The sequence below is a fragment of the Apodemus sylvaticus genome, chromosome 22 (assembly GCF_947179515.1).
Source record: "Apodemus sylvaticus chromosome 22, mApoSyl1.1, whole genome shotgun sequence".
In the NCBI taxonomy this organism is placed as follows: Eukaryota; Metazoa; Chordata; class Mammalia; order Rodentia; family Muridae; genus Apodemus; species Apodemus sylvaticus.
Genome location: NC_067493.1, coordinates 27,542,375 through 27,560,038, shown reverse-complemented (window position 1 = coordinate 27,560,038; position 17,664 = coordinate 27,542,375). Strand labels below are relative to the sequence as shown.

Genomic DNA, 17,664 nt, shown 5'->3' with positions numbered 1-17,664 from the left:
CTCCTCGCGGCCACCGTAGAAGGAGTGCGGCGGCCGCAGGGACGGAAGCCGGGAGGCGCCGCCGACCGCGCCTGCGACAGCGTCAGCTCTGCGCGGAACGCCGGCCCATGGCGGCGGCGGCGGCGGCAATGGCAGAGCAGGAGGGCGCCCGCAACGGCGCCCGCAACCGCGGCGGCGTCCAGCGCGTGGAGGGCAAGCTGCGTGCCAGCGTCGAGAAGGGCGACTACTACGAGGCACACCAGATGTACCGGACCCTCTTCTTCAGGTGGGCGCGGGTGGTGGCTTAGCGCCGAGGCCCCGCCTCCGCTGCTGCTCATTGGCTGCGGTGCGGCGCCCCGCACCCTCATTGGTTCGTGCGGCTGCCTGTCGCGGATCGGAGCGGGGGCGGCGGGCTTGTACTACTCGGCAGGGCCTCCTCTGCCTGGTTTCCCCCTCCTTTCTCGGCCTCGCCTTTCTAGGTCCCTGCCTTACTATCAGAGCTGCCCTTCCCCCGTCCTTCCTCCCTTTTCCCAGGCCTCCTTCCCCAGCCAACTTCTTCTCAGGCCTCCCCTTCCCTGGGCCCAGTTTTATTACTAGCCTCTCTCTACTCTCTTAGGCCTCCCCCGTATAGGCCTCTTTTCCCGCCATTCCTTCTCTATCCCACCCTCTTCCTCGCCTGGCTTCCCTTTCCCTGGAGGCTTCCGCTGGGTAGAGGGTCCTGTTGTCAGAGTAGCTTCATCTGGTCCTCCTTTCTGTGGCCAGTGACTGGAGTGGCATAGCCGGACGGCTAAAGTGTGCTCAGATGCTGACACCGTGGGCCAGCCTGTGGCCATCTGTAGGCTTGCTTCCAGGTTCCTGCCTGTGCGCATCTGCCTAATGATAATTACTACGTAGACCTTTCTTCCTAACTGCGGGACAGCAGCATTTCCGTAGTTTGGGTTTGGCCTCTGCACGCCCTCAGACCTTTCGTTTTAACGTGCTTTGTTTTAGGGCAATTTTAGGCCTTAAGTAAAATGAGTGGTTATCTTGTGCCTACAGAGAGATAACAGTGCCAGTTGCACATTTTCTTCTACACATTGCTGTCACCTAGGGCCCACGTGCACTGTGGAACTCCTCCTACAGTCACTCCCTCTAGCCCGATCCTGGCACAGTGTGTTCTGTGGGCTGGATAAAGCTGCCATGACAGTGGATGACACTGTACACGGTGGCCTCACTGCTTTGAAGCCCTGTGCAGGGCTGAAGAATCTTATCAGTGATCTGGGAACCCTCTGGCTCACGAGTGTTATTTGTTTACATTTGAGGGCCATTCCCACTTCCTCCCCACATGCCCAGAGTGAGCCTGGCAGGTAGCCAGGCGGACATAGGAGGGAGGGACATGTGGTTCAGGCCACATGTAGTAGTTCCCAGGCCATCAGGGACCAGCCCTGCAGTATTTCCCTCCATAACTCTGCTCACTCCAGGACTTTGGCAGGTGTGGGATGAGCTTTGGAGTCGCTGGTTTCTAAGACTTCCCATTTGTTTTACCTACTGGGCGGCCTGGATTAGGAGCAGAGGGGTTAGTCAGCTTATCGTAACATTAGTTCTTGCTCTAATCACAGCTTACCTGAAGGGCAGCCTTTTTCTGTATAGTAAACTAGACACTATAAATACAAACCAGTTTGGCAACATCTAGTTTCATCACAGTGTCCCTAGTGCCTAATTTTTTTAAAATTATGTTGGGAAGGCACTTGATAAAGTAGCTGGTTTTAGGTTTTTTTGATTTTGGGGGTTTTTTTTTGTCCTGCTGAGGATAGAGCCTAGGAAATTTTACATGCTAGGCAAGGGCACCACCTTTGAGATACACTCTTTTTTTTTTTCCCCAGTTAAAATTTTGAGGTGATGTGCCTTCAACTCTGACTCAGGCAGACCTAGAATTCTTGATCATACTGGTTCAGCTTCCCAAGTCGCTAGCTAGGATGACAAGCCTGTGTGATCGGGCCAGCTGAATGGTTGGTTTTTCCTGTGAGTTGAGCTGGCTATCGCTGAACAGGATCAGCCAATTGGCCCAAGCCATTTTGGAATGAAGAAACAAAGGATCAGACACAGCTTTGGACTGTAGGGGTTCCTCTGTGTAGCAGGCCAGTCGCTGTCTATGTTTCTGCAACACTAGGGGCATACCTTGGTGTCTTACATTTTTGTTTAATTTTAATGGAACTAACTCTGCAAACCATGCCGGCTCCAAATTCAGATTTGCCTGCTTTTGTCTCCCTAACACTGAGATTGAAAGTGTGTGCCACCAACCGCCCCACTCATTTTTTGATTTAATCAGCAAAAGTGAATCTCCAAGAGTAAACATGTCTTTGTTTTGAATCAGCCCTGCTGTGACTGAGGACAGTCTTGTTGCTGTCCTGTGACCAGAAGAGTTCCCTCGGTCAAGGTGGACAAGGGATGGTGATGGGCAAGTTCTGCCTCGTAATTGTTTGAGGCCACGTGTGATCCGTGTTATTGGCATACAGGAACTGATCATGGAGGACTGGGGTACAATGCGCTCCAGGGACACAGCATTCCGCTGAGGCCCAGTACTTGTTAAAGAACTTAAGTAAACCTCAGCTTCTCTCAACACTTTAGGATGAGAGAAACGGAAGCCCTAGTTTGCAGCTGCCTCACCACTGCTACCCTGGGGACCCAGGAGTTCCTGTGGATCTCCACGGAGGCTCAGGGTCACTCCATGGGCAGGACTGCTGTAGACTTCAGAATGCTCAAAGGCAGTCCGAGCAACTTGCAGGAGTCACTTTCCTTCTCCAGTCATTGTGGATTGAACTCAACTCATCAGATTGTCTGGTGACAGCCACCCTTACCTGCTAGACTGCGTCATATCATCAGCCCTGGTTTTTTAACTTCTTTGACGGGATAAGTGGTGTTTATGAATTTACAGTGAATATTTGCATGCAGTTTTTACTTTGGGGATGCTGAAATGCCCATGGTCGTGACCCCTGATCCCCTCTCTATACTGATATCACCAGGCAGCTTCTTTGTCTTTCCGCACAGTTCTTTTTAGTTTTGGTTCTATACAGTGGTCAAGGGGCTTTCCATCTCTGTGGCTTTCTAGTTCACTCAACAATATGTTCTCAATCTGATCCACCTTAATAGAGTATTAACCTCAGCACTCCTAGCCTATATGAAAGAGAAGGGGCCAAGTAGCCCAGTGACTGGGCCTGTGTGACCTCATAGCCCCTGGCTTAGCGATACCCCTGATGTGACAGGCTACCTTGTCTGTCCACATGGCTCTGCCGGAAGGAGGAATGTGCCTTGCAGGCCTGGTTGTTGGTATCTCAGTTAGTTAGAAGCTGTTTGCTTTCCTGGAGTGGCCTCAGCACCACCATGCCGTCCTCCAGAACCCCAGGGTTGGTTGCTATGCACTTAACAGGAATATAGGTGAGGGGTTACCTACGAGAGCAGAAGTGATTCAAAGACAGCTGCAGCACCAAAAGCTGCAGCACACCGGCATAAGTGGCAGGAGACAAAAGCTGGCCACCAGGAACACACTGCTGTAGAAGGCCCTTCCTAGGTCAGTTGCTCTGGCCTCTTGCCACTTTTGTCCAAGAGTCTCAACACTCTTAAAATTTGTACTACTTGGGGAGAGAGGGGCCTAGTCAAGCTGGTGGGTTTGGGACTCTTCCTGAATCTGTGAAGTTGTTTTCTTCTTGAGTTTAAGGAGCTTCCCAGCAGGTTGGAAAGGTTCGCCTCCCTCCAGACACCCTGCTGCTTCCCTCCGTGTAACAGCCAGGCTAGGAGCTTCCCTGAAGGACGACATGTTTTACCTCACAGGAAAGTGTTCCACAACAGCTTCTTCCTGGGACCTGTTTGAATGATCTCTTGTGGCCAATAACCTTATTTGCCCAAGTCACATTAAGAAATGTTTAAAGAGAAAACCTACTGTGTGTGTTGTGACTCATAGTCTTGGGTCTGAGGCCACCAGGTCATAGTAGAATGTCCTCGGCCTTGGACCCTTGTGTTGGCTGAACATATTAGACCAGCCCCACCCCTCCCTTTGTGTTGTAGGCATGTGCATTGGTGTGTGCATGGGTGGAGGCCAGAGGTTGACTTCGGGTTACTTCACCAGTTGCTTTTTACCTTTTTTTTTTTTTTTTTTTTGAGACAGAGTCTCATTGAACCTATACTCACCATTGCAGCAGGGCTGACAGGCCAGCCAGCCCAGCCCTGGGCTTACAGGTACACCCAACCACACCAGTTGTTGGTGGTTTTAAGTCTATTTATTTTGTATATGGGTGTTTTATCTGCCTGAACATCTGTGTACCACAGAGGCTAGAAGAGGGTATCAGGTCCCTTGGAACTGGGATTACAGATGATTATAAGATGACATTTGGTACTGGTAGTGGAACCCAAGTCGGCCAGTGCTCTTAACCACTGAGCCATTTTTCAGCCCCCCAAACACAGTTTTTATGTGGGTGCTAGAGATGTGAACTGGGGTCTTCACACTTGCTTAGCATGCACTCAGCCTGTAGGCCAGCTTCTGACCAGCTCCGATTTCCTCTCTTCAGCCAACAGCATTGATCTTGTAGTCCAGGCTGGCCTCAAACTCTGTATGTAATCAAAGATGCCTGAACTCTGCTTTTCATGCCTATCCCTCCGAAGTGCCAGGATCACAGGTATGTACAGTCATACCCAGTTTCTGCAGTGCTAAGGATGGAACCTGGGCCTCCATGCTGAGCAAGCACTCTACTGAGCTCTCCTCAGACCTCCACCAGCAGCAGCAAGTGTTAGGGTGACAGGAGGGACTCCGTGTACCCAGCCAGTAAGAGCACAATTAGCTGGGGTCCTGGCACAGACCCTCCTTTGTGGGTTACATTAGGCTTTGTGGTGAGTCTCTTTGGGACCAACAATGCTTGTCCTCCCATTAGGTAAAACCACCACTGTGTGTAGAAGATGATTTGGGGTGTCACACAGGCCCTTGTGCATGGAGCTGAGTACCAAGGAAGGCTGACTACCCTCATCTATCCCATGGCCTTGGGACACCTAGCCTGTTTAGTCACCCAGAAAAGCACACTCCCCACCCACCCATCAGCTCCAGGAATTCTGTGATGAGAAATTTGTTTTCAATGTTGCCTGGAACTTTTTGTCTTTAAAGTGTTCCTTGGCCTGGCAACAGGTGATTTCAATAAAGTAGGACATGGTCAGTGGGAGGTTGTGATCTCAGAAATTTGGTATGTCTTTGAAGAAATACTTCTTTCTGTTTCAATGAGCATTTCTCTTGCTACGCCTCAGATAAAAGTGCTTGAGAATCTAATGTCCTGTACAAGCTACCCTAATAATTGTTGTTATGAATAGCACCAGTGGTCTCTGCATGCGAATAACAACACAAGGTTGCTTGCCTTTGAGCACAGCACTTGCTTTCCCAGACTGCCCCTCTGCAGTGCCAGTATTACATGACCTTTCTTGGGGAAATAAGAATAAACTTCTCTTCACCCAGTAGGGCACCAACAACAGACCAAAGTTAACAATTCCATAGTCTTGCTTAGTGAACCATGAAGCTTACTTACAGGAGCGTGGGGGAGGGATTCTGAGAGTAGCCATGTAGGCCATGACTGTATCCTTGGATTCCCAGCATGGTCTATCTCAGTGGATGGAAGTATCTTCCTTATCTAGCAATTACTCTGTTTCTGTCACCTTGTGGAGAGAGCTATTATTCGTCTTTTAAGTTGCAAAAACTTCTTGAGACTTGTGATGCTTTTATTTACTTCTTGAGGTTTGTTCATTTACTTCCTGAGTTTTAAGTGTGCCCCCCCACCCCAAGGAATGTTTCAACTCAGGAGATAGCTACAGGGTCTGCTGTACCTTTCTACTGCTTTCCGAGCCTTTGCCTACTTGGTGAGGCTTGCTGGGACTTCCTTTATATGTAACTGGTTAAGTATTGTGTCACTATGCTACAACAGGCCATCTGAGAAGCTTGATCTGTTTTAAGACTCTACATTTCCCATTGCAAAAAAGAAGCTTTTATGACCAGTTGATGGGCCAGCAGCAGTAATCTATGAAGGAAACAAATGTTTAATTTGGCAGGCAGTCTTTGCATTTATCAAAACAATAGCAGTAGTCCTCCCATGTGGGCCTATGACCTTGTCAGGTATGAACTTTTGCCCGGGCTATAGTACCAGGAGAGAGTTTTGAAAGGCTTTAAATCCCACCAGAAAGAGGTTGGCTGCCCCCTTAACACTGTGCCACTATTGTACTCATGGGTACATCTTCCATGGTATGTTGGTGCTACAGCTTGCAGGGTTTAAACCTTTCAGGATAGTCAGTAATAGTTCTTCCCCGGCAGCCTCAGTGCCTTCTGCTACTCCAAACGTCTGTAAGTGGGGAAAGAGCGCTCAGTTGAGGTTCAGCCTTATTCTTTCGTGTCCTGCAGCCAAAGCATGTGGTTTAGCCATAGCACTTTACTGGGTCTGGTGTGTAACCTTTATGGTTTATGGAACTTCCCTGGCGGAAAACTCAACAGAAATAGTTCACACCGGGAGTGCAGTTTTCACTTGACAATTTTCCGGCGTCTGCTTTACCATTCAGTCAGGCTGCCTTTGTTTAAACTCCTTAACTTCTCTGTTTCTCTCCTCTCTCAAACTCACAGAGATCCACCTGCCTCTGCCTCCTGAATGCTGGGATTAAAGCCCTGCACCACCACTGCTAATTCTTTATACATCTGCAAGATACCTAAAGAATTAGCAGTCTAATAAACCTTTATAGAGAGAGCAGGCGGGTTCTCTGGATATCATAGTCATCCATTCCAATTAACTCTCCGTGGTGTTGAGCAGATAAGAGGATCCTGAGGAAGAGCTGGAGCAGCAAGCCCAGACCAGCAGTAACAATCTCATGATTTCTGTCAGTTGTTTTCTCACAAGAGAAATGTTGGGGACAATATATTGCCAGTACCATGGTTGGGGGACAGCAAACACCATCCCCCCGCCCCGCTACCCCGCCGCCCCGCCCAGAAGCCATTTTCCATGAACTGTCTGACCTCGTCCTGGAGTCCTGCTGCCCCAGGCCTGCTGTGCGTCTCTGTTCCTGCTGCTCTGTTGAGCAGGTTTGCACTGCTTGCCTTGGCTCAAGGCCAAGGGAGGCAGGAACTCCCTGGCTTGCCCCTGGCCTGGCTCCTTGGTTCTGACAGGCTCCAGATCGCACCATGTTTGTCTTCATGTGGTTGGGCACAGCCTTTAGTGTCTCCATTCTTTTTTCATCTCTCTTTGATTGCCATTTTATAAACCTAGTTTACATGTCTTTCAGGTCTTCCAGAGCCTCTCCTACCTCATAAAGATTACATCTTGTCATGGGACTAGCAAAGCCCCATCCTAGTCCATGGTCCCTGCTCAGTCAACCTCTCCTGACTGTCCTGTGAACACTTAGGTCTGACAACACTTCTCTCATGTGCAGTGTCCCCAGTAATGTTTGTCTTTTCTGATATAGTCTTGGGAACTGAGTCATCAAGCAATGACCCTCGTGTCCCTCATGGCTTTATGAACTAGTATCCAGGGCTGAGCTCCCTCCTGTTGCCTTAGGTTGTGTGATCTTTGTCTCAAGGAGTAGCAGGTGATCATGCTGCCTAGTTTCTTCCCTTACCCCCGCACTCAGATTGATCTCATTAGTCCATGGATTTTACAGCCTCGGGATCTGTGGCTGACAACAAGCCCTCTGACTATGTGTTTGAAAGTTTTTCCCAGTCAAGCAGTTCAGATGCTGAATGCTCTGGCTGTCAGAGTTTCTTTCTTCTCCCATCTGCTTGTTGAACTGTGGACTTTCCCTTTAAAGGCTGGACTTTGGGGTCTCCTGTAACATCTTCCATGTTTTCTTCCAAGTTTTTGAGTCTCATTCTCAACCTCACTTTTCTTTTCCTGCTAAGTGCTAGGGGCTAATCTAGTGGGAAGCATCATGTGTCTTTCCCACAACAAAGGCTGTGTACCTGATATTACAGCTTGTTCACTCATACATGTGTGCTGCATTCAAGGATTGTGATAAATTCTCTAGTTCATCAGTAGCTGAGTGACATCCCATAGCAAGTAGAAGATGGCCACCCAGTGAAACATCCACCTAGGAATGCTTCACTTTCTGATGCCTTGGCTTTGGTTGCATGTCCTGTCACCCATGGCCAGGAACATGCACTCACCTCCAACAAGGAGATATTCCATTCTATCCCACATGAGAAAAATATGTTTTTGGAATTGCCATCATAAACATTCTGTCTTCATGTGGATCACCATCCATGTTGAGCCATGCAACCACTCCTCCTCAACTCATGGTCTGACTCTTCCTGCAGAGAAATGAACAAATATCTGTTGACTCCAGATAGGTCACTGCCAACAGACCAAAGAGATGATGGAGCCCACACCTAGCTCAGTGAGCTAGTGAGCTCGTAGAGCTCACAGAACCATGCATGACATAAAGGCAGCTACACTGTTAGAGTTCCCTGCATAGCTTTCGGCTTGTGGGTGGTCTTTTGTCCCCACCAATCGTTACTGTTTGTGTAACCTTGGGGGAGAGGCTATGTGAGGTTTGTAAGTTTCAGGAGCTGCCTAACTAAGCTTTGTGTGTTTACTCCTCCAGGCCTAAGGAGCCTTTTACACCCTTCAGGGCCATCCATTCTGGTGATGTCACCTCATAACCCAGGCCTGAACTTCTTGAACTATTAATGCTTTTGTATAGTCATCTTAAACTCCTATGGGGCCTTGGCTGCTTTCTTGGATGATGGGGGTAAGGGCATGTTCTCCAGGAGATTGTGCAGTACACAGGTTGTGTGGAGGGTGCTGATGGAAGTTGGGCAAGTTAGACCTGGGCAGAGTTGCTACAGTCAACATTATCATCATCTCCAAGGATCGGTCCTCTCTTGTGCCCTACATGTAGACTGGTCCTTCTATTTGAAATGGATAGTGCCCACCTCCCCTGTGCAGCTCTGTTCCTGCTGCTCTGTTGAGCAGGTTTGCACTGCTTCCCCACGTGGAAGTTGTACTGACTTTTCCCCTGGGTTATTTATTGGGTCTGGGGTGGAGGGTACCGTGCATGTTCAGGTGGCTATGCTGCTGATAAGGACCTGTGTCCCCAGAACCTTCCACACAGCTGCTATTCAGAATAGCTGGCCAGGGCAGGGCAGGACCTAGCATACTCAGAAATAGTCCTCCAGTAAGTTTTACCTAGTTATTTGTAGCCACCCCAGGAAGGGCCAACAGGCACAAATAAGGCAAGCACCTTCTGTACGCATCTGTGTGGCTCTTGGCTGGTTTCCCATTCACTCATGGCTGGGTTTCCTTCTTTCCTGTCTATAGATACATGTCTCAGAGCAAACATGCAGAGGCCCGGGAGCTCATGTACTCAGGAGCATTGCTATTCTTCAGTCATGGCCAGGTAAGTGGTGCTACGATGGGAAGAGGCCTGGGGGAGTCAGATGTCAAGATGTCCTGGGCTCTGGCCACCAGTGGCAAAGGGTCTTAGTCTCCATGGCTGGAGCTCTAGGCTTGGCTCTGTCTGTTTGCCAGTTGCCAGTGACCCTGCTGCATTGCTTATTGGCAAGGCAGTATCCCTAGCTGTGTGTTAGCAGGCTGCCATCTGCAGAGCATGTAGCCACCTGCTTTACCTGGACTCTTCTGAAGGACCGGGGCCCTGTTGTTAACTGTGGTTTTGTATGTTGGTTGTTCTGCAGCAGAACAGTGCGGCTGACCTGTCCATGCTGGTCCTTGAATCCCTGGAGAAGGCCGAGGTGGACGTAGCTGATGAGCTTTTGGGTGAGGACTCGACCTGCACTGCTTGATGCCTGGTTGCATGGGCTTGCTTCTGTGACTGGTGTCCTCCAGAGTGCCTACACTGCCTCCAGTCCCTCTTGGGGGTGGGGGTGGGCTTTGCACTTCAGAACTGATGATGTCATGGGATAATCCCATTGGTCATGCCCCTGAGCTCATGAACTCGAACTATGGACCTGTTGGCAGTGATCCCACTGAGCCGGCGTGTGGCTACTAGATCCTTCAGAGGAGGAAGCTGCTCTCAGCTGGAACCCTTTTGTTGCTTGAAGCCTGCTCTCACAGAGCTGCCTCCCCACACTGGACACCCACATCAACATAGTTACTTGGCAGTGGGCAAGCCAGCCAGGGGAGGCCCAGACCTGTGCAATATGTGTGGGATATCCGGCAGCACCCCAGGGGCTTCTGGTCTTTCTTTGTTTGTTTGGTTGGTTGGTTTTGGTTTTTTTCGAGACAGGGTTTCTCTGTGTAGCCCTGGCTGTCCTGGAACTCACTCTGTAGACCAGGCTGGCCTTGAACTCAGAAATCCGCCTGCCTCTGCCTCCCAAGTGCTGGGATTACAGGCATGTGCCACCACCAACCGGCTGGTCTTTCTTTTGAAGTTACATAATTGGGAAGTGTAGTTGGGAAGGGTTGAGAGGGGTTCTGACTGTATACAGGGCCGAGGCTTGTCTTGAACATAAAGTATAGCTGCCTCTTTATAGAGTGCTGGCTTTTGTTGGCCTCACCTCATGTATGCCTTTAGTAAGGGTCTGATTGTGTCATTTGCAGAAAATCTGGCTAAAGTGTTCAGTTTGATGGATCCAAATTCTCCTGAGCGAGTAGCTTTTGTGTCCAGAGCCTTGAAGTGGTCCAGTGGAGGGTCTGGGAAACTGGGCCATCCTCGGCTCCACCAGCTGCTGGCCCTCACATTGTGGAAAGGTAGGTATGGGATCCCATCTAGCCAGCAGCTGAATCCTCTGTGTCTGCCTGCCGATAAGTGGACACACCAGCCTGTCGTTCAACATTTCTGCTGTGGTCATAGAACCTCCACAGGTCAGAAGGAACCCCTGGGTCATGACACTATCTCCTTTCCAGTCTCTGTCCTGGTTCTCCCCTCCTCCTTCCTCAGTTACCTCACACCTCATGCCTTCACTGGTTCCCTGTGAAGTCCGTGTGTGTGTGTGTGTGTGTGTGTGTGTGTGTGTGTGTGTGTGTGTAGTTTTCTTTTGTTCAGTTTTGAGGTGATCTTTATCTTTGTTAGATTAATTGGCCGTGGTATGGATTGCAGGTATGCCTACTCTTTTTGGCTCTTGAGCTGGCTTGGGCACAAAGACAGATGCTTGGTGAATGTGTGCTGGGGCCTGAACAGCTTCCCCCAGTGCCATTGCTGGGGAAGCTGGTGTGGAGCTGTACCTTATGAGGGCGGTGCTGTTGCTACAGCTCTCCTAATGGGTGGCTGTGCCTAATGGAGCTTAGGTGAGGGGAAGCAATGCTTGGAAATGCACAGTGACCTCTGGGACACAAAACACCTTCCTTTGTGCCTCAAGCATTCCAGAGGTCTGAGCCAGAGGAAATGTTATCCAGAGTTGAGTCTAGACTAGTTCTGTGAGCAAGACTAGTTCTGTGGCAATCACAGATGTACCTAGTCACATCTTTGTGTCTATCAGGAGTCCCCCAGAGGTGTGTCCTCATAGCAGATGTACTGGACCGACTTCCCTACAGCCTGTGGGATTATCGTACCTTTTCTTTTCATTCTCCTGAGCACTGTGGACTCTGCCTTCACTCCAGAGCCACAGTGAGAACAGTCAAGACTGTAGATTCAAAGATGAGAAAGTTCAGGAAATTCCCAACCCCAGTGTGTACCTCAGAACAATGCCTTTCTCTCTCTCTCTCTCTCTCTCTCTCTCTCTCTCTCTCTCTCTCAGATTTATTATTATATGTAAGTACACTGTAGCTGTCTTCAGATACACCAGAAGAAGGCATCATATTCTCATTACAGATGGTTGTGAGCCACCATGTGGTTGTGGGGATTTGAACTCAGACCTTTGGAAGAGCAGTCAGTGCTCTTAACTACGGAGCCATCTCTCCAACCCTAGTTTGTTTTGTTTGTTTGTTTGTTTGTTTGTTTGTTTGTTTTCTGAGACAGGGTTTCTCTGTGTAGCCCTGACTGTCCTGGAACTCACTCTGTAGACCACGCTGGCCTTGAACTCAGAAATCCACCTTCTTCTGCCTCCCAAGTGCAGGGATTAAAGGCGTGCGCCACCACCGCCCTCTGCCTTTCTTTTGAGAGCTGTTCTATCCTTCAGTTTAGAGCAAACTGCTTGTCACTCATGGGCCAGGCCATCATACAGCCCATGCCTGCTCCATTGTCTAGAGACATCCAGTCTGCATGCCGCTGCTGCTACTGCTGCTGCTGCTGCTGCTGCTGCTACTGCTGCTGCTGCTGCTGCTGCTGACAGAGAGTCTCAGATTCACTCACTTGCAAAGTCTGAGAGATTGTAGTGCTGGGTCCCTTGGTGATGGGTGAGCTACTGAGACCAGACCACAACCATTCCAGGGACCATGACTACCTGGGGAAAGGGGTTTCCAAATACTGTCTCCAAGACTAAGTAGCCTAGGCTAGACTATAATTTACTTCTTAGAGTGCCCTGCCCCTTGGGGTTTCACCAGGACAGGAACTGAAGGGCTGCTTTAATTACTGCTCTCTTTCTTAGACACCTAAAAGCGTTGGGAAGAAAAGGTCTTTGTGGGTGGGCAGGGTTTGGGGTCCTGAGTTGTTGGTGTTGGAGGCCCCTTTCCTTCTTGCTGTCAAGGTTCCAGGTGTAGAAGGAATCTCAGGTTCCTCCTTGATGCTTACTTAGGGCTCCAAGCATGCTCTGTGAATGCGGTTTTGGTGTTAAGTGGTAGGAGGTTTCTGTATTTACACAGAGCAGGCATTGGTGGTCTTCACTGTGTACAAAGGAGCCCCCCTCAGCCAGGACTCTGGGTACTTGGAAGGTCAGGAGATGTAACTTGCTTGTGGGCCCAGCTCACATGCACATGAGCACTAGGTAGACAGCAGTTTCACATACTCAGAACGGAGGGAAAGGAGGTTGGATGACCGAGCCCGTTGAGTTTGTTTGATGTTTGTTCTTTGAGCACAAGGAAGCTGGTGACAGGCTAGGGGACAGCAGCTGTGCAGTCGGATAGCTCGTTCTAGGGTTATTAGCCTAGCAAAGGCAGCAGTTGTGTCCAGGGCAGATGGGTAGGGGCAGGGCAGGAAGAGCTTGTGGCCCTGTGCTCCCTGTGTTCACATGGACCCATCTGCAGATTGTTTCTCTTTACAGAGCAAAACTACTGTGAGTCTCGATATCACTTTCTGCACTCTACGGACGGCGAGGGCTGCGCCAACATGCTGGTCGAGTACTCTACTGCCCGGGGCTTCCGCAGTGAGGTGGACATGTTCGTGGCTCAGGCTGTGCTACAGTAAGTGTTTGTGAGGGCTTTGTGGGGCCCTGTGCAGCTCACAGCCTGGAGCAGAGACGCCTGGAGCAGGTCTCAAACTATACAGTGCTGGAGGGAACCTCAGGCCCAAGGCTGTCTTGCATATGCGCCCATCAGTCAGTCCTTTCTCTGAAACTGAGTGTCCACGGTTGCACTCACCCTGCCTCGGAGGCCGCGCCTTCTGCTTGCCATCTCCTGAGGACTGAGGCAGTCCCAACTGGTGGGGTGGCTCCTCCCACCTGCCTGCTTCAGGAAGATACCTGTGTCTCTTTGCTTTTTTAACCTGGGTGTTTTAAATTACATATTTATTTAATATATGCATAGTGGGAGTTGCAGGAACACATGCTGTGGTGTGCACGTGTACAGGTTACAGTTTACATAGTGGGAGTTGCAGGGACACATGCTGTGGTGTGCACGTGTACAGGTTAGTTTACATAGTGGGAGTTGCAGGGACACATGCTGTGGTGTGCACGTGTACAGGTTAGTTTACATAGTGGGAGTTGCAGGGACACATGCTGTGGTGTGCACGTGTACAGGTTGCGGTTTACATAGTGGGAGTTGCAGGGACACATGCTGTGGTGTGCACGTGTACAGGTTGCGGTTTACATAGTGGGAGTTGCAGGGACACATGCTGTGGTGTGCACTTGCGGTTTACATAGTGGGAGTTGTAGGGACACATGCTGTGGTGTGCACGTGTACAGGTTGCAGTTTGCTGGACTCTTTCCGTCCACCATGTGAGCTCGGCGGCGGCCCCTTATCTCCTAGCCTGCTCGTCGGCTTCCTGGCCTCGGCCTCCTCTTACTGACGAACAGTGCTTGCCTGTGCTCACCCATGAAAATGCCTGGCTGTGTGGATAACGGCAGGAGGGTTTGCTGTGGGGACTCAGAGACCTTTATTTACCTTTGAGATACGTTCTCACTATAAAGCCCAGGCTGTCCTCAGACTTCGTTCTGCTGCTCGAGCCATCCGAGTGCTGGAATTGCAGGCATATACCTCCACGGCCAGTTGTGATTTTAAAAAAGGAATTATGTAATGCCTCAAGCACACCAGCCTGGCGCTGGGCATGTACCGCAGCTGTCGTCTCCTCACTGGAGGACTCTGGGCCACTTTTTTTTTCTTGACAGATTTGGGACTGCTGGGGTAACATCTTGGACAGAGGCCAAGGCTGCCTAGACCCCAGCATAGTACCAGGGTCCCAGCCCCCTGCGTCTTGAACTTGTATGATAGATGCAGGCAGGTGTGGAGAAAGCAAAGGCCATAGTTGAGAAGTGAGCACCCACCAGCCCCCATTTCCTGGCTCTGTTGACCTTCAGTAGGTCATGTCTCCTGAGACAATCCCTTCATCACTGTGTGGAAGGACTCAAGCCCCACGAGGGGCAGCCCCAGGACTCGCCCTGACCTCCCACTTGCCCTGCAGTCCATTAGGCCTGTGGAGACCCCAGGTCTCCAGAGCTGTTGTTGCTGTCAGGCGAGGTCCTGTGTGTTGTATGGCCTCTCGTGGGCATCTGTGAAAACCAAGTCTGCCTGTGGCACTCACTCTTGGGTGTCCTCATGTGCAGGTTTCTCTGTTTGAAAAATAAAAACAGTGCACTGGTGGTCTTCACAACGTACACACAGAAGCACCCATCCATCGAGGATGGGCCGCCCTTCGTTCAACCCCTGCTCAATTTCATCTGGTTTCTGCTGCTGGCTGTGGACGGGTGAGTCCATCTGTCTGGGGCTGGGGGTGTGTCTGTGAGGCCACAGTTCTCACGGGAGTGGTCCTTGGCTCTTGTTGCAGTGGCAAGCTGGCTGTGTTCACGGTGCTGTGCGAACAGTACCAGCCGTCCCTGCGGAGGGACCCCATGTACAATGAGGTGAGGCTCCCCAGCTGGGCGGTGGCCCAGAGGAAGGAGCAGGCGGCCCCGGCCAGGCGGTGGGTGGCGGCCGGGCACTGCTCACGCTGACCCACTGTCCTGCCTCTTACAGTACCTCGACAGGATTGGACAACTCTTCTTCGGAGTGCCACCAAAGCAGACATCCTCCTATGGAGGCTTGCTAGGTAAGCCATGTGCTGCGGTCCCCAGCAGGCTCTGCCATGCTCCCAGGTTGCCTGAGTGGACACAGGCTTCTGACCTGCCAGTGATGTCTGTGACTCTGCAGCTCCGGCTGTTCACTGGGTACCGCTCTGGGGGTCTGACTCCAAATACGAGCCCCTCTCTCTTCACCAGGGCGGGCCAGGGAGGGGTAGTCCTCTGTGCATTTGAAGTGCAGTTTTCTTTTCTCCTCCGGTGCTGGAGACTCAGGTCGTTGAACTCAGGAGTCAGATTCCTTACCAGTCCTGCATCCTCTCTCTCCCAAGTCCTTCCAGTTTCATGTGTTAAGTAGCAAATCCCCTTTCTGATTCCAGGATTCTGTCTCTACTGCTGGCAGTGGTAACTACAGGCACAGTGTGTACGGCATGAGCTGGACTGTGCCGTTACCTGTTGCAGTGTGGTGCGGCCACACATGTGGTGTGAAGACAAACACCCTGTGTTGTGGACAGAAGCTCAGCTGAGTGCGCCATGAACAAGTCCACACAGGCTCTCTGGGCACTGGCCACCTAGTAACTTGCTGTAGACTGTGACAGTGTTTCTCTAGTTCGTTGTTGTTAATGGGTTGTTTTCTGAAACAGGGTCTCATCATATAGACCAGGCTGGCCCTGAGTTCAGAGACATCCTTCTGCCTCAGCTTCTTGGGTGCTAGGATTAAAGGTGTATGTCACCATGCCCAGCTGCTGTTGTTTTGTTTTGAGACAAGGTCAGTCCCTGTAACTTGTATTAGCTTCAAACTCATCTGGCTCCTCCTGCCTCCACCTCCTTTTTTTTGTTGTTGTTTTGTTGTTGTTGGTTTTTTTGTTTTGTTTTCTTTGTTTGTTTTTTGGTTTTTTGGATTTGGTTTTTTCGAGACAGGGTTTCTCTGTGTAGCCCTGGCTGTCCTGGAACTCACTCTGTAGACCAGGCTGGCCTAGAACTCAGAAATCCACCTGCCTCTGCCTCCCAGAGTGCTGGGATTAAAGGCGTGCGCCACCACCGCCCTGCTCTGCCTCCACCTCCTAAGAGCTGGGATGGCGATGCGAGCCTGCCTGCACACCGGCTTTCTTGTGGCCATCATCTGTCTGTAGCCTATCGCCTATGGCGGGTGTGAGCAGGGCTCAACTGTCTCCATGAGGCTCTACCAGGGCAGGCTGCTTTCTCCCGTCTGAGCCCTCAGTGGCCTGAGCGTCTGTGAGGGATCAGCATCCCCAGAGTATGTGCTATTACCTTGGTTGGAGAAGCAGTCCAGGGTGGTCAGGGTGTGTGCTTGTCCATCCACAGAGCTTTAAAACCAGCTGCTCCCCTTGCCCCCAGAAATGCTGTGGGGTCCTCAAGGGCCACAGGAACGTGCAAGCAGAGGAGTCGACATCCCCACACCCAAGCAGAACACCCCCTGGCTCTGCTACTCTCTGGGAGAGAGGACTTTGCGTCAGGGTTGGCATGAATGTGGTCACTCTAAGTCCCATGCATTTGAAGTGTCCATACAGGAGGCGGTTGTGAGGGTCTCAGGTCTGGCCTTAAGCCTGGTCTGTAAGCTGTGTGGCTTTCTCTTGTCTCCGTGGGACTCGGACTGCTCCTTCATCACCACCAGCTTCTCCTGTTGGTGGAGGTTTGGGGTTTGTCATTACTAGTGTGGCCTCCAAGACCTATAGCCACTGAGCCTCTGGGCTCTGCTCCTTGCAGAGCATGGCATCGTCTCCTCTGGGAAGGTGGAGTCTCCAGGGGGTACTGTCTGGGCATTGAGCACACATGGTGGGTGTATGTTTGTTGAGGGTGGTGACCTGGGGAGGGTGCGATTCTAGGGTAGCACTGCGTTTGTGTACTAACCATTGCTGGCCGCTGTCTTCCTCTAGGGAACCTACTGAGCAGCCTCATGGGCTCCTCAGAGCAGGAGGAGGGGGAAGAGAGCCAGGACGACAGCAGCCCCATCGAGCTGGACTGAAGCTGCCTGGCCACCGTGGAGATGTCCATGGCCGGCACCGCAGGGACGGAGTCAGTGCCAGGCTGGGCACGAGGCCCCTTACCAGTGGGCTCCTGCTCTGTGGCCAAAGGGGCCACTATGCAGAGTCTGTCCCTATTTATGTATGGTGGTTGAGGGCTGTGTGGCCAGGACCAAGAGCAAGGCCCCAGCTCCTGCTGGCCAACCGTGTTCCTTCAGATCACCCACAATAAAGCGCAGGCCTTGCTGCAGCACCCCGCTGCTGTCCTTGTCTCTGGTTCCTTGGGGAGGGCTGCAGGGTGACAGCAGCCTGGCGTCAGTGACTGATAACCCTTCTCCCGTGTCCAGTGTAGCCATGGCATGCCAGAGGAGTGGTGGCTGCTGCTGAGCCTCGCAGGATCCTGAGTCCTGCAGATGAGAGCGGCCCTCTTGTTTGTTTGATTTTTGTTTGGATACA

General features: G+C 51.2%; 1 protein-coding gene across 1 annotated transcript; it reads left to right on the top strand.

The window, feature by feature from the left end:
* Get4 (guided entry of tail-anchored proteins factor 4) lies at window positions 1-17,461 on the top strand. The gene is made up of 9 exons (XM_052168138.1): window positions 1-265; window positions 9,282-9,360; window positions 9,656-9,737; window positions 10,521-10,670; window positions 13,058-13,196; window positions 14,774-14,914; window positions 14,995-15,070; window positions 15,183-15,255; window positions 17,122-17,461. Exons 1-9 carry the CDS (start codon window positions 108-110, stop codon window positions 17,208-17,210), a joined length of 987 nt encoding a protein of 328 aa, XP_052024098.1. The 5' UTR covers window positions 1-107; the 3' UTR covers window positions 17,211-17,461.
* Window positions 17,462-17,664: the final 203 nt, after the last annotated feature.